The sequence below is a fragment of the Sinocyclocheilus rhinocerous genome, unplaced genomic scaffold (genome assembly GCF_001515625.1).
Source record: "Sinocyclocheilus rhinocerous isolate Xijiao unplaced genomic scaffold, SAMN03320098_v1.1 scaffold506, whole genome shotgun sequence".
NCBI classification, from domain to species: Eukaryota; Metazoa; Chordata; class Actinopteri; order Cypriniformes; family Cyprinidae; genus Sinocyclocheilus; species Sinocyclocheilus rhinocerous.
The window spans coordinates 451,432-465,898 of NW_015647040.1; the positions used below are offsets into that span (position 1 = coordinate 451,432).

The 14,467-nt window shown below is 38.8% G+C and overlaps 1 protein-coding gene across 1 annotated transcript in view; it reads right to left on the bottom strand.

Moving 5' to 3' along the window:
* LOC107708530 (ephrin-A5b-like) overlaps positions 1 to 14,467 on the bottom strand; it is a 49,881-nt gene that overhangs the window by 6,732 nt on the left and 28,682 nt on the right. The window contains exon 2 of the mRNA XM_016512790.1: positions 3,608 to 3,900. Within this exon, the coding sequence (XP_016368276.1) occupies positions 3,608 to 3,900 (293 nt within the window). The remainder of the gene's footprint in view (positions 1 to 3,607; positions 3,901 to 14,467) is intronic.

The following is a 14,467-nucleotide window of genomic DNA, read 5'->3' on the forward strand; positions in this document are numbered from 1 at the left end:
TAAAGGATTTGCCACTGACGATTCAAACGCGAGTTTTGAGCAGTGTAGAGTAGCACTTGTTGTTTGTCATTTCTCCGATCACAAATGCAGACATGGTTTTATGTTTACGAGGCGCGATGCAACGCAATTTTTTAATTAGTAATTATAATCAGTAATTATGTCCCCACTGGATGAAACAAGTGCCTCATTTATAATGGGTTTTATTGGTTTTGTCTCGTCGCGCCGGGACACGGCATCACAGTATGGTAAGGGGCGTAACATTTCCGTCACATGCTTGAGGAATTCGGCCAATCACAACGCACTGTTTCAGAAAGGCGGGGCATAGAGGAGAAACAATAATTTACAGTATGTGGACACATTTCTTTACACCAAATACACAAAATAATGTTCTTTTTAGCAACGTCATATGACCCCTTTAAAATCATCATCTTTTATGATTCACAGAATAAAGAAACAGGAACAACTTGAGGGTGAGTACATGATGAATGAATTTTCATTTTGGGGTGGACTATCACTTTTATCACTATCACAAGAAATATTTCACGTTTCTTTAGTAAACAGTTTTGTTCAAGGACAGGCTGTTACTCTTACAGTTCCTTATAAAGTTACCCGTCATTGGCAAGTAACTCGTTTACTCATCAAAGCCATTTTGCTTATAAATTGCACTTGACGTGTTAATTTTGGACCTTAATTACTGTAAATGTGACTGCCTGAATGCTCAATGCCAGTAAGAAAGACACATCTCTAATTTCAAGGCTCTCGCTGAAATTTTTTAACATAAACGGTGACAATAATCAACAGTCTCGGCCGTATTAAGATGATTTCATGGGTGGCTTATATGACAAACTCTCATTCTGTCAGTCATCAGAATTCCCTCGCTGTCAGCATGCGGCATGTAACTGACCTCTCATTGGCAGATATTAAGACTAGACTACTACAACAACTCTGCTTATTCAAAGACACTCTACACTGTCATGGCCCGGGCTGCTCATCCACGTCTCCTTTCCCACACGGCCGACACCAGATCCCTGTGTAGTTCTCCACCCGAGCCAGCCAGGGGCAATAAACCTCCCAGACACCACTATTCCAGCTATGAGTTGAGAGATCAGATGCGATGTAACCGAGAAGTCTGATAAATGAGGGAAAGATGCTCTGTCTTTGAGTTAAGATGCACACCTATCTCTTTTCTCACGCATTCTTGAGTGCTTTGAGAGCGCTTTGTAATGCGGGGAATAGTTTGGCTCAGGTAGCGACTACGCCACTTATAAGCAAACCGCAAAGTACAGGATTCTTATCAAAGCTACAAATCAGGTCTTGCTTTAAGCACAAAGTGGGAATGTTTCTGGTCTACCTTACAGCATTATGAAGATGGAGGGACTAGACTACAAATAGCAGTCGTGGGCTTTTGAACGGGTTCATATCAGACAGCCTGCACTACCGTTGGCCCCGCTCACGCAGGAGGGAGAGGCCGACTAAAAACCTTCCCTTGAAATTGGATTTCTATCCTCTGAGATTAAGATCAGACTTCCACACTGGCCATATTGGAAAAACATGCTGCCTTGAGCCGTTCAGGATTGTGAGTTCAACTGCAGCCATCAGAGCATGTTCACATTTGACCTGCAGGGCTGGGCCCTCTGATCCCCCCTGATCGCTTCCTGAGTGGGCCGGGCACGCTGACTGACAGCACAGAGCCTGCGCTTGTTACCCCTCTGCTCTCCAGGAGCGACCCCTCACTCAGAATGATTAGCCACCACACCAGCTAACAAAGACATTCTGTCTAACCAAATCATGACAGGCAGACATCAAACTAATGAAGAGAATGATTCAGGAAAATTTGGTTAAAATAGACTTAAAATGAATAGATTTTTTTGCCTCTGGCTACATGATGTATTTTAAAATATCTATACAAATCTAATATATACAGTATCAAATTGTGTAAAAAAATAAATGAATTAAATATAAAAACAGCAACTGTTTTTATAGCAAAATATCGACATAAATTTTGTGAAATTATTTTCTACACAGTATGTATCAAATTATACAAAAATGGCTAAAATAATAATAGAAAATGAAATGGTACATATTGTTAATTGTAAATAATACTGTAAAAATGTAACAGTAAAAAATATCAATTTATATTAAAAAAACAATTTCTTTTTAATTACAATTTTTTTCCTTAAATTCCTTATATTATAAGCTGTTAAAAAAAGAGAAATACTAAAGCAAAATAATAATAATAATATGCTATTTAAATTTTATTATTTTATTTAATTATGCATATATATATATATATATATATATATATATAAAAATTCAATTGTTAATTTATTCAAATAGCTTGGTATTACAATATACTCAAATATTTTCTGCTTTCTATTTCTAGTTTAAAACAGTTCCTGATATGATCAAGGTTACTGAAAGCCGCTGTCTACTTGAGATAACATTGTGCAATCACTCTAAACTGCTATGCTTCAACTTGAGCAGACTGGCATGCTGTTTATTTTGTTTCCTTTACTCGTAATTCCGTACAAATGGAGAAACTTCCTCTTCTCTTGAGAGAGCCCATAACAGTGGAATCATGACACTGAGTCACACAGGAGTGAGACGTGTGCGCTATGAATCCTTGTTTTCCAACTCGTATTAACTGTAAAACCCCTCATAGTATCTGACAGCTCCATCACTTTAGTCGAGATGTTTCCCATCCTATTATTCTTACTCACAGGCCTTCGGGGAAAAAAGTACATTTTACTATGTTGCAACATCTCAGATAGATGCAAAACATTCATGCAAAACATCCATATCTCCTGCTGGGATCTAACCCCTAAATGCTATGTACCGTGCATTCCAATCTGTCTTTTTTCTCAGTCTCCATGCACTTATCCACTGTTTCTATTACTTCCCCCTCTTCATTCTCCTATTCCTTCCTTTCACATCTCATAAAAACATGTCCATCGTTTTATGCGCCCATGAGATCTGTCAGATCATCAGGTCGGATTCCGCCAAATTAAACGCTCCACATCTCACGTGTGCGCCGGCATAAATGAACCCATCGCGGCCCTGAGCAGTCTGAGCAGTCGGACCACTCCTGTGCCTTATTTTGTCTTCCCACTCCCGCCCTGTAGGGATCTGACTCCAGTTGTAAAAACATGGGTTTAGATGCTTGTTTTTAAGAGCCCTCTCACGAGCAAACGAAAGCTGAGACTAGAAGTTTGTAACAAAGACTCTTTAGAGGAAGACCAAGATGTTTTTCCCTGAGGTTCATGTTTTCCTTGTAGCCTGTTTGCCAAGACTCCTGAAAAACAAAGTCATACTTGGCAATGCCTTCACTTCCTTAATGCTCGTAATCAGACTAATTAATTAATTCGTAATTAATCTTAAAAGTATACCATTAAATGCAAGACTTGAGTTGCGTTATCCTCCGTGAGGACGCTAATACAACATCCTTTTCCAGGCAATGCAACTTTTTCCATGTATAAACGGAAAGCCAATCTTACAAATCTATTTAACATGCACAGCGTCTGGTTTTGGATATAGAAATCATAAAACATAATTGAGATACAAATCACTTCACACAAAAAAAAGAAAGAAAAATCAACATGATACTCACAGATATAGTAATATTCTCTGCCTGGCCGAAATTCAAATCCCAGTGAGAATGGTGTGAAAAGCTGAAACTTCTCAGAGAACTTCAGCGGCCCGTTGGGCGAGTGAGGCCGGTTGCACTCCCAACGCTTGAAACCTTTCGCCGTGTGGTCGCAAGAGCTGTAGCCGTCGTAGTTGACCATGTAGAGGACGTAGTGCTCCATTTTCTTCTCAGGGACCGTGTCAATGTAGTGGGGACAGTATACGTCCAAATAATCGTTAATGCAGACATCAATGTGGTAGTCTCCTCGGTAGAACCTGTGACAAAAAGAAAAGCGAGAGGCCGCAAGTGAGTATATATGATATGAAATATTAGCGATTCAGTTACTCTCATTCGTATGTTTTACGAGCCATCGAGGCCCTACTTCACAGAAAGGCCACTTCTGGAGGAAGCCACTTATTTGAGAGCAATTACCGCAAATGTGAAAGCACGTAAATCATCCAATCCGAGTCCGCTAGGGCTCACTGAGGATCACGAGGAAAATTCATAATCCTGTCGTTGACGTGGATGCTTTAAATACGCCTGAAAGAATGAGTTTTCCATGGGCGAGAGATGACAGCTTGAAATATGGCACTCCGAGGAATGTTTTAGAAGAAAAAATGTGCATCTCTCGTGCCAAAACGGCCAACTATTCCAGATTTACATCTTGTTTATTGTAAATCGAGATGACCTCTTGAGGATCTAACCAAATGTGAATGTCAATGGAATGTATGCGACTTCATTTCGACAAGAAAGTGATTTAAAAAACATAGACTCCCATAGGCTCCATAAGAGTTTAGTGAAGATGGACATGCTCAGGTCAGCTATGTTTAGAGTCAGTGCAAAAAATATTATATTTACACCAAAAATGAGCGAACGTGATTGTGGGCTGGTGACTGGATTAAACGTGAAGGACGCCCAGGATTCGGTGGGAATTTTCAGGGTGTAAAATTGTGGACACCCAGCAGGAACCCTGGGGAGAGCCAGATGAGCTTCCAGGCTAATGTGAGGTTAGCATTGCGATCCTGCTGTGGACAGAAGCACAGCTGGGCACACTGACATAAAGATTTCCACACATTACGGACAATAAAAGACTATTGAGAGCAGATGGAGCTCGAGACCTATCAGATTATCATTATGTGGATTTCAAACGCACTGCTGGAATACTGAGTTTCCCTGTAGGTTTGGCCGGCTTGGCGGTGGATTGTGTGCAGAGTGTGTGTGTGGATGTGTATAGATGCTGCTCAAAATCTGCAAGCACTAGGGCTTTTTTGAACAACTATTGTTTACTACTCTTGGGAGCTACATCATTTGAATGGAAAGCAAAATCTCAGCTGTGAAAAACATACTTCCTGAGTGATCACGCAGTCCAATGTTTCCAACTCAAAATCTGGCATTTGAAAGTGTGTAACATGCAAACGTCTTTTTACTTTGTCATTGGGTACTGGCAAAAACAAAGCTATTTCCTTATTTAAATTTACTGGCTTCTTGTGTTTCCTGTCATCTTTTAAAGTGGAATGATTCAGTCTAGTATTGACAAAATTCAACACAGTTCTACAGTTTTCCAAAACTGGTGTCTAGAGAAAAACGTAGGTAATTTATTTAACACTAATGCATTAGCTTTAATAAACTAGCATTTATAAATGTTGGTTAATTAAAATTTTACGTATACCAGCAAATATTTAACATTTCAAGTTATTCCAAACCATTTGTTCAACCACAAGTTTGAGGTGGTGTGATTTATTGTTTTTGACAGATGTATCTTACAAAAATAACGGTTTTCTATTTTACAGTATTTTAAAATGTCATTTATTCCTGTCATGGCAAATCAGAATTTTCAGAAGCCATTCCTCTAGTCTTCAGTGTCACATGATCCTTCAATAATATGCTCATTTGGAGTCAAAACATTACTTATTTTTATTAGTGTTGAAAACAGTTTTGCTGCTTAATATTTTTGTAGAAACAATAATACATTTTTTGCAGGATTCTTTGATGAATAGAAAGTTCAAAAGAACAGAATTTATTTACTTTTGTAACATTACAAATGTCATTTTTGATCAATTAAATGCATCCTTGCTGTATTAATTTCCCATACTTTTGAACTGTAGTGTAATTTTATATTATTTAAAGTATTATAGACAAACATGAATTGACAATAAACAATATAAACAGTATATTTACATTATCTGCTGTAACATTATTGTTAGTTCATGATACCTAATGCATTAACTATTGTAAACAAATTGGCCCTTACTTTAGAGTGTCACCCTTTTTTTCATTCATCGTCTTAAACTAAGCTCTAAATTAGTCACAAAATAGTAGAGTCGTGGCTCTATCAATGCAAAGATCATGGGTTCATTTCACGGGAATGCGTGAACTGATTTAAAAAAAAAAGTAAATCTTCAATGCAATGTAAGTTACTTTGGATAAAAGCATCTGCCAAACACATAAATACACTGTGAAATGTGATTTGAGTCAAAGCTCATGTCCTTTCACCTGTCTATCATGTGAAATATCTCTGCTAGATGATACTAAATAACTATTTCCCCTGGGTCACAAAGTTAGAGGACCAGACAACAACATATTAGCTCTCTGGACAACAACACCTAAAGGCAACAGAGTGCTTTTCTATGTCGGTGTCAGAAAAATCAATGAGTGAGAGGATTGAGTCACATTGTGTCACTTTATAATATTCTTACGTGGCCTCTAAATCAAATGCCACCTCAGCATTTCATTTTCAATGTGTATCAGATGAGCTCCAGTGGGTTATAAAGATATCTGACCCCATTAAACCCAATAACAGACAAACAGCTCATCAATGTTGGGCTTTCTTTCATGCGCTTGAAGAGCGATGGGCCAGCTGGTCAATAAACCACACAATGCTGTGCCAATTCATCATTGGGATTAAAAAAGAAGCTCATTAGCTGTTTCTATCAAGGCTACTAACACAAACATGGCACATGGCTGCATCAGAACAAGTCCTACAACAAAAACCTCCCATAACAATAATCCTCCTATTCAGTTGATTCTCTCCATCGCTCTTTCTCTACGTGTTCAAGCAGAGGGTTATGGGTGATGACCGGGGCAGACCTGAGTTTAAAGAAAGGCAGGACACCGGGAGGCAGAGGGCTCATGGAATACATGATTAAAGCTGGTTCATCCCAAGGTCAGACTCCTCAGAGTTAACAATGGAATGAAAAATGAAGGAGGCTCTTCACTCAAGAATTTCCAACGGAAGCCAATTAAATCAAAAGAACTCTAAGAAGCTGGCATTTATTTTCCCTAGAACTGAAGAAATGGGCAAAAATATCAAGCTGACATAGACATGCCTCAGGACAAAACAGCATTATTGTTTTTTAATGGGAAAACTCACCAAAATGATAATTCAAATGCTCCAACATTCCAAACCTGTATGACTTTCTTTATTATATGGAACACAAAAGAATATATTTTGCAGATGTTGTTTTGGACTCCATTGACTTAATTGTATGGACAATTTTTTTTCAAAATATCTCCTTTTGTGTTTAGAAAAAAGAATGTCATACAGGTTTGGAACCGCATGAGGGTGAGTAATTTTGGGGTGAACTATCCCTTTAGGCGCACCACCTTACAAATTCCTGCAGAGGGCGCGCTTGAGGCAATGACTGACGTGACTCCCAGGGGTGTAGGTCAGCTAAGCCTTGAGCCCTCCAGGCCTTTCACAGTGGCACAGATGGAGGATCTCCTCCTCGGGTTACAGCTCTCGGGCCAGCCGTGGAGCAGTTGTCCCATCATTCAGTGGGGAGGCAACAGTACATCTCCCAACGCCTCAGATATCACTCATTCACCCCTTCCAAAAGAATGTCTGCCCAGAAGCATTAACATCACAGACAAACAATGGCCTGCCAGGACTTCAAGCTGTGCTGGCTTGGCAAACGCCTCAAAAGACGGATGAAGGTGAAGGAGGGGAGAAAACATGCATATAAGAGCCACCTCTCTGTGAGTTTCCCATGGAAAACACTCCTTGTGAAATTTTCTTGAAGAGACAAGATATATGGTTCTCTACATTAAAAACATATTGGTGTTTGTGGGAGGCATGTCCATATTTCAGAAACATTGGAAAAGGACATTCAGCAGTAGATTAGAAAAAAAAGAGGCTTGGGTTTAGGTATAGATATTTGAGGACGGATGTGTGGATAGAAGAAAGCAACCGAACATGAGTGAGTGAGAACGGGACTATCGGTCTTGGATGAGAGTGTACTTGTCTAACAAGTATGATATGTGGAAAGTATTCACGATGTCACAGGTTAATCGTTCCGCTCTTGTGTCATTGTGATTAGTGGAGTGCCGTATGGTATATGTCACTCATCAAACAATGGTTAATCCTATGGGTTCATAAACACACACAAACAAATGTATCTAAACGGCTGACTTTCATATCTGGCATTCACAATCTCTCAATTCAACTTGATTCTGATTTTGATTCATTTAGATTGAGTTCTGATTTCTTTTGGGTATATTTCAGTAATGTCAGTTTGGTTACATATGAAAAAAAATCTCAGTGTTTTTTAAACAATTAAAAAAAATAAAAGAGTAATTTTTGGGGGAATCAGGTTACACTGGTGGAAAAAAACGTAAACATAAATATTCAAAAATGAGTTCTGTGATCATTTACTCACCCTCATGTCATTCTAAACCTTCTGCAGAACAGAAAAGATTTATCTGTTCTATCTGTTCCACAGAAAAAAAGCATACAGGTTTGGAATGACATGAGGGTGAGTAAACGAATACAGAATTTTCATTCTCAGGTGAACTGTCCCTTTAAGAATCAGTATTGAGAATGAGAAAATCTATATTTTTACCCAACCCTAGAAGAGTCTGTATTAATGTGGGCTTGGCGAAAGATTGCATATGGGACACCCTGTGGCCTTGTGAACTTCATGGACAAGTGCAAGCAGACATACTACTTATAAATAACATGCTTGTTTAGATTGAAAATCTCATTATCTTGAGTGGATCCTCTTTACTGCTGCAACTGAATATTGAGTAGATGCTTTACAGATCTCAAATAACTAGATTGACATGAGTGCTTGGCACCAAATATACTCTAGTGGCCTTAATGCAACATTGAGACCACGTGAGGTCAGAACTAGGGTCAGAGGTCATGGATCAGCCATTATTAATGAAGGCCTCCATATTCAAAAGAGAACGAATAGAATGACAGCGTGACCCTGGGGTCGTTCATCTAGTGAGTGTGTGACATGAAATTTATACACCAAACAAACAAATGCGAAGAACAAATTATTTGTTGAGAAAAACAAACAAGCAACAGCTCAGCAGCACAAGCGAGAGAGAGGAAAGGGTAAGAGTCAGACTACGGACATCTAAGCACACATGAACCTGCCTTCCACAGCAGGCTGGAGATCTGACTTCTCCCAGAGGGGCCATTGCGCGCCTTGAACTGCCCGGGTCGTTTTACAGTGCCTTGGGCAAAGCTGCTCTGCACTGAATCAAGACAATGTTGAATCAATTAAAAGTAGAGGAGCAGCAGTTAGCAAGCCACAAAGTCTGGCTTCAATCAGAAACCCTTGCTAATTGTCCACAATGCTCTCCCACTGATTTACGGGTGACTTAAAATAGTCTAAAGCACAACACGTTTTGTTTATGTCCTATTAAAGTCCTGTGTGGGAGTATTACCAGGGTGTTTTTCCAGAAAGTTACACTTTAATGTATCATCAGGGTGGCATAGCGCTGTGAGACCATACGATATGAGAGAAAAGAGTGGGCGAAGAAGGTATGGTGACTGTCTTGGCTTCCCTGAAAAGACAACTAGTCGCTCATAAGGAAGCACTACTCAGGCTAAGTTTCTGATTCACATGACCCATATTTAAAAAATAAATAAATAAATAAAATAAAATACACAAATATTTTTTACATTTATTCCTGTGATGGCAAAGCTGAAGTTTCCGCAGCCATTATTTCAGTCTTCAGAGTCACATGATTCTTCAGAAATCATTCTAATATGCTGATTTGCTACTGAAGATACATTTCCTATTATTATTTTTGAAAACTGCTGTGCTGTGTAATATTTTTGTTGCAAATATTTTCATGATACATCATGATAGTTTTGTAACATTATAAATGTCTTTACAGCCACTTAAATGAATCCTTGCTGAATAAAAGTACCTATTTCTTTAAAAAAATCCAAACTTTTTAACTGAATTCTATATACACACTCCTACAGCCTAATGTAAATATATATTTACAATGTTTATGATAAAATATTACATATAAAATATTGTTACATTTAAAATGTAAACATTTTTGGTCACACATCTATTAACTCTGACTTTTGCTTCAATAAACTCCTAATTTGCAGCTTTTTAATGTTTAGTAAGGTAGCTGTTAAGTTTAGGTATGGGGTAGGATTAAGAGATCTAAAATATGTTCAGGCAGAATAAGGCATTAATATGTGCTTTATAAGTACTAATAAACAGCCAATGTACTAATAATATGCATGCTAATAAGCTACTAGTTAATAGTGAGAATTGGTCATTAAATTAAAGTGTTACCCGATTTTTATACAGAATATGTCAATATAATATTTTTCAATAAAATGTATATTATTATTATTATTATTTCAAACTGGTTGACCAAAAAAAGCTGGGTAAGCAGCCTGGTGGAGACAGAAGCCCATCAGCATCCCATGATGAGGACCACCAGCATCTAAAACACTACACACACTGACCAACTATGCTGTTTTTATATTAGTATTGGAGGCAGAGAGAGTGAGGGTGGCCTAGAGGCTGGCATGGAAGCGTTTTTACCTTCAACAAACGCAGCAGCGCCAGAAAAAACAGCACATGTAACGTAATGTAACATCTAAACATAGAGCCCCCTCAGAGTGCCAAGCATGCCGTGCTCACTCAGGCCCCCCACACCTGGTGCTCTCAATCTCCCCCATCCAACCCAGTTCATCAGAACCCTCAGCGGCCCTGTCAGAGCTTCCTCCACTAGCCAACACACCCTGCAGGGCCGAGAGCCAACAAACAGCCACATGCACACAAAGAAAACTTTGAGTATAACTAAAAAGCATGCGGCCATAATTTAGGAGAATGTTTTAAAATCTTTACACATGACTTCAAGAGAGAACGTAAATTTGAAATCCCTTTAAAATTAACATTTCGTGCTTCTAAGATCTATTTGTATGGTTCAGGACATCCCTAATCAAACAGTACCATTGTATTACTATCTGATATCATCAGTGTGCCATAATACCACCCCAGAAATGGCTGTTGGTCTGCAAAAAAAAAAAAGAGTTGAATATGTATTCCCTGGGGGAAAAAAATTGTATGCATGTACCATATGTCGCACCAATGGTATTGACTAGATATGGTCTCATTGCTTTGGATGAGAAATACCTCCAGACCTCATTTGAATTCATCTCATACCGACAGGGAAGGATTAGCTCACTGATGCACCACATATTGTGTTGTACGGACAGCATTGCCAAATAGCATTCTGGGAAGGAACCCTTCAGGAAAGTTAATTTTCCCTCCACTGAGGCAGTCTGGGCATGGGCAGCCCCAGCCCATATAATCAGCAGGATTTAGAATCTCCATCTGATGACAGGTGATTAAAGTAAAACAAGAACACCTTTCCATAAATCAGAGCAGGGTGTTCCTGCCTTGGTCTCAACTGAAGATGAAGGGATGGAACCGTGACACAGATGTTTCTTATTTCCGTGATCGAGCTAATAAACAGTGAGTTGAGTATATATTGCTCTTCGGCAAGACGTTCCGTGTCTGACTGAACTTATGTTTTTAGTGGAGGGAGAGCTTTCCTTTCATTCCGGGTGCTTCCTCTGCTATCTGCATTCAAGAGCCAAGGGCTCCAAGTTCAACAAGTCCTCATGAGGAAAATATTTATTATGGGCTGTGGTTGTGTGATTGACATCACAACATAACATCCTGGATTATGAAGTGGAATATGATGGAATATGGAACACTGCGGTACTTGTTATGAATTAGAGGCTGCCATGCAATGGTAACCAATCCATGGCAGAGATGTTTTTGTTGAACAAAGACGAGTGATATTTGGCAAAGGTGATTGTCATGCTAAATTCCCTGAATGTATGTAGAATTTGATTGGCTTTCTGAATGTTAATTTTGAGGTCAAGTTGAACATAATTCAGGGTAGATGTCAAATGTAATGGAAATGGAGCTATGAAGGATGGAAGTACAGCCTGTTTGATGGTTTGTACATTGGTGTTAATATAATATAATATAATATAATATAAAAATTTTAATATATATATAATATAATAATTGTAATCTTTTTGGGATAAAAAAAATATGTGTGTAAAAGTATGTAAATTATACAACCAACTATAGCTCACAGCCTCGTTTGCATTCCCATCAAATTAAATATGGCATCAACCCCGATTAATGTCCTCTGTCAATATCATAATCCATATTTGTGTCTTCAGTGGCCTGTCTGGGCCTGCTAAAGTGATTAGCATCCCAGCACAGTGCCGGATTTAATCTGTGGTCTCATGTACGTGCCCATGGTATGTGGTAGTTACCTTGCTATTGTTAGACAGCTAAGGCCTCCACTGTTGTCGCTTTAACAGATTGATGGAGTGGCCTTGGCCCTCAGACAGCATAAGAGGGAGGCCAGGAGAGGAGGTGGCAAGGCTAACACTTAGTGCGGGCGGTGTATTAATACACAACCTCTTTGAATGACAGGCATGTTCATCCCCACATGGAAACGGACAGATGACTTTATTACAGCTTTTGCCTGTAAGCAAAGCCTCCTTGACCCCACATAATAAAGACTTATTCTGCTACAATGAATAAAACAGGTTTTACAATTGCTCTGTTATTAACAATGGATAATTTTCAATGGGCACAATCATATGTGGTGGGGGAGCTATTTATTATGCGTTTCTAAGAAAAGCATGGGCATCAGCTTTTGTGTAGGTTCAATGTCAGCACGAGCTATTTAGTGATGTATGAAGAGATAGCAACTTGGCCTCGCTCTGCAAACCGCAGCATCCAGAGGGCTGTTGGAAGCATGAAAATGGTGCGAACAGGCATCAGTCAACAGACATTACTGAGTTTTTAGTGTGCACTTAACACGCATACAGCGGTTCTCAACAGGCTGTTCTCCGAGCGTCTATCAACACAGGAACTCAACACGCAGATCCTTGTTTAGTTGTAGAATGACTCTGAGAGCAATTTCGCTGGCGTGATATTTTGGTTTTTAGGTTTTACGCTAGCGCACTAAAGCCTTTTGAACAACATTTGATGAATACGCATGGTCCTTAAGGTGTTGTAATGGAAACATTCTTGTTTGTTCCGAAAGGCTTCAGGTTTCTACTTAATCAAGGGTGAATTTTTCTTTCAACAGGTATAGAGAGCAGTCTGTTGGGCAATTTCTGCTGACCTTGAGTTAACTAGACAAAGGCTTTCCCAGTTTATTTACCCTTCAGAGGAATTACTTTTAGCCCCAGAAGGAGAAGCGATCAACTCACAGTCAACATATTGAAGGAGGGTGAAGTTTACAGATGGGTGGTAAGTGGGATTTACCTGTATGTGTGTGTGTGTGTGTGTTTGACTTGGAGCCTGGTACGCACAAAGGCAGGTATGGGTTGCATTCTGAGCGAGTGTGAATGGAACACGGGCTTATTTGAGAAACAGGTCTTGGCAAGCCGCCCTGCACAGTATTGATGGACTCAGTGAAAGATCTTAAGCAGTGCTGTCACAGGCAGACCAATGATGTGGCTTTTTTCCTGCAGCAGGTAAAACAGAGCTAATCCTCTTTTCTCTCCAAACTAATTGAAAGCAGGTCAGCATTAACAAGAGATTTGACACTATACTACATGATGGAGGACAGATGTCAGGATTTATAAAAAGAAACAGGAGAGGTCAAAGAGGGACATAAAGCATGGGAAAAATAGGGGGATTCAACAGATCCGGTGACATTTGTGTCCCTCATCTATATAAACATATGATGATAGATAGATAGATAGATAGATAGATAGACAAATAGACAGACAGACAGAAGGGGACAATGATAAAATGTTATAATGAATTTGTATAGTGAACAACTGACAATTGAAAAGTGGATATTTCTTTTCCTAACATATATTAATAAATATAAATAAAAAAATAATTATATAAATAAATATGCAATAAATAAAATATAATAATAAATATAAAATACAATAAATTAACAATAATATATTACTAAAATATATATCTATAATGATCTATATATCTAATAATCCATACATATATATATATATACAGATAGATTGCTTCATATAGCAAATGTCTTATTTAATATAACATATTTTGAAAACTTTATTTTTATATTTAATAGTATTTAATATATTTAAACACATTATTTGGTAGAATGTTATAATCATACCAAACATTATTAAAAAAAAAAAAAATCACCTTATCAAACTACAAAAGGCACCCGTTTCATATAATGACTCAACTATCAGATATAATGTGGGACACTGGAAACATTTAAAAATCTGTAGGAAGAACCTAAGATCTAGCAACCGAGGAGCGATATCCAAACATTCATTGAGCTTTCTCACCCACACAGTGAAAGCGCACAAAGACACATGCATTCGCACACTCGTGCTGTTCCTCCTGCATTGAGAGCAGAGTCCTAGCATTCCTCTGTGCCTGCTGGCTCCTTTCCCTCTACACTTGTCACACTGAAATTCACCCACTCAAATGTTTTAAAGTCTCCTGAAGAGACTCTTGCAGGCCTGTTAGCACGGGGGAAGTGTCAGGTGACAAAGCCAGGCTTAAGGACTCACAGGGGGCCTCCTGGCCCTCTCCACTT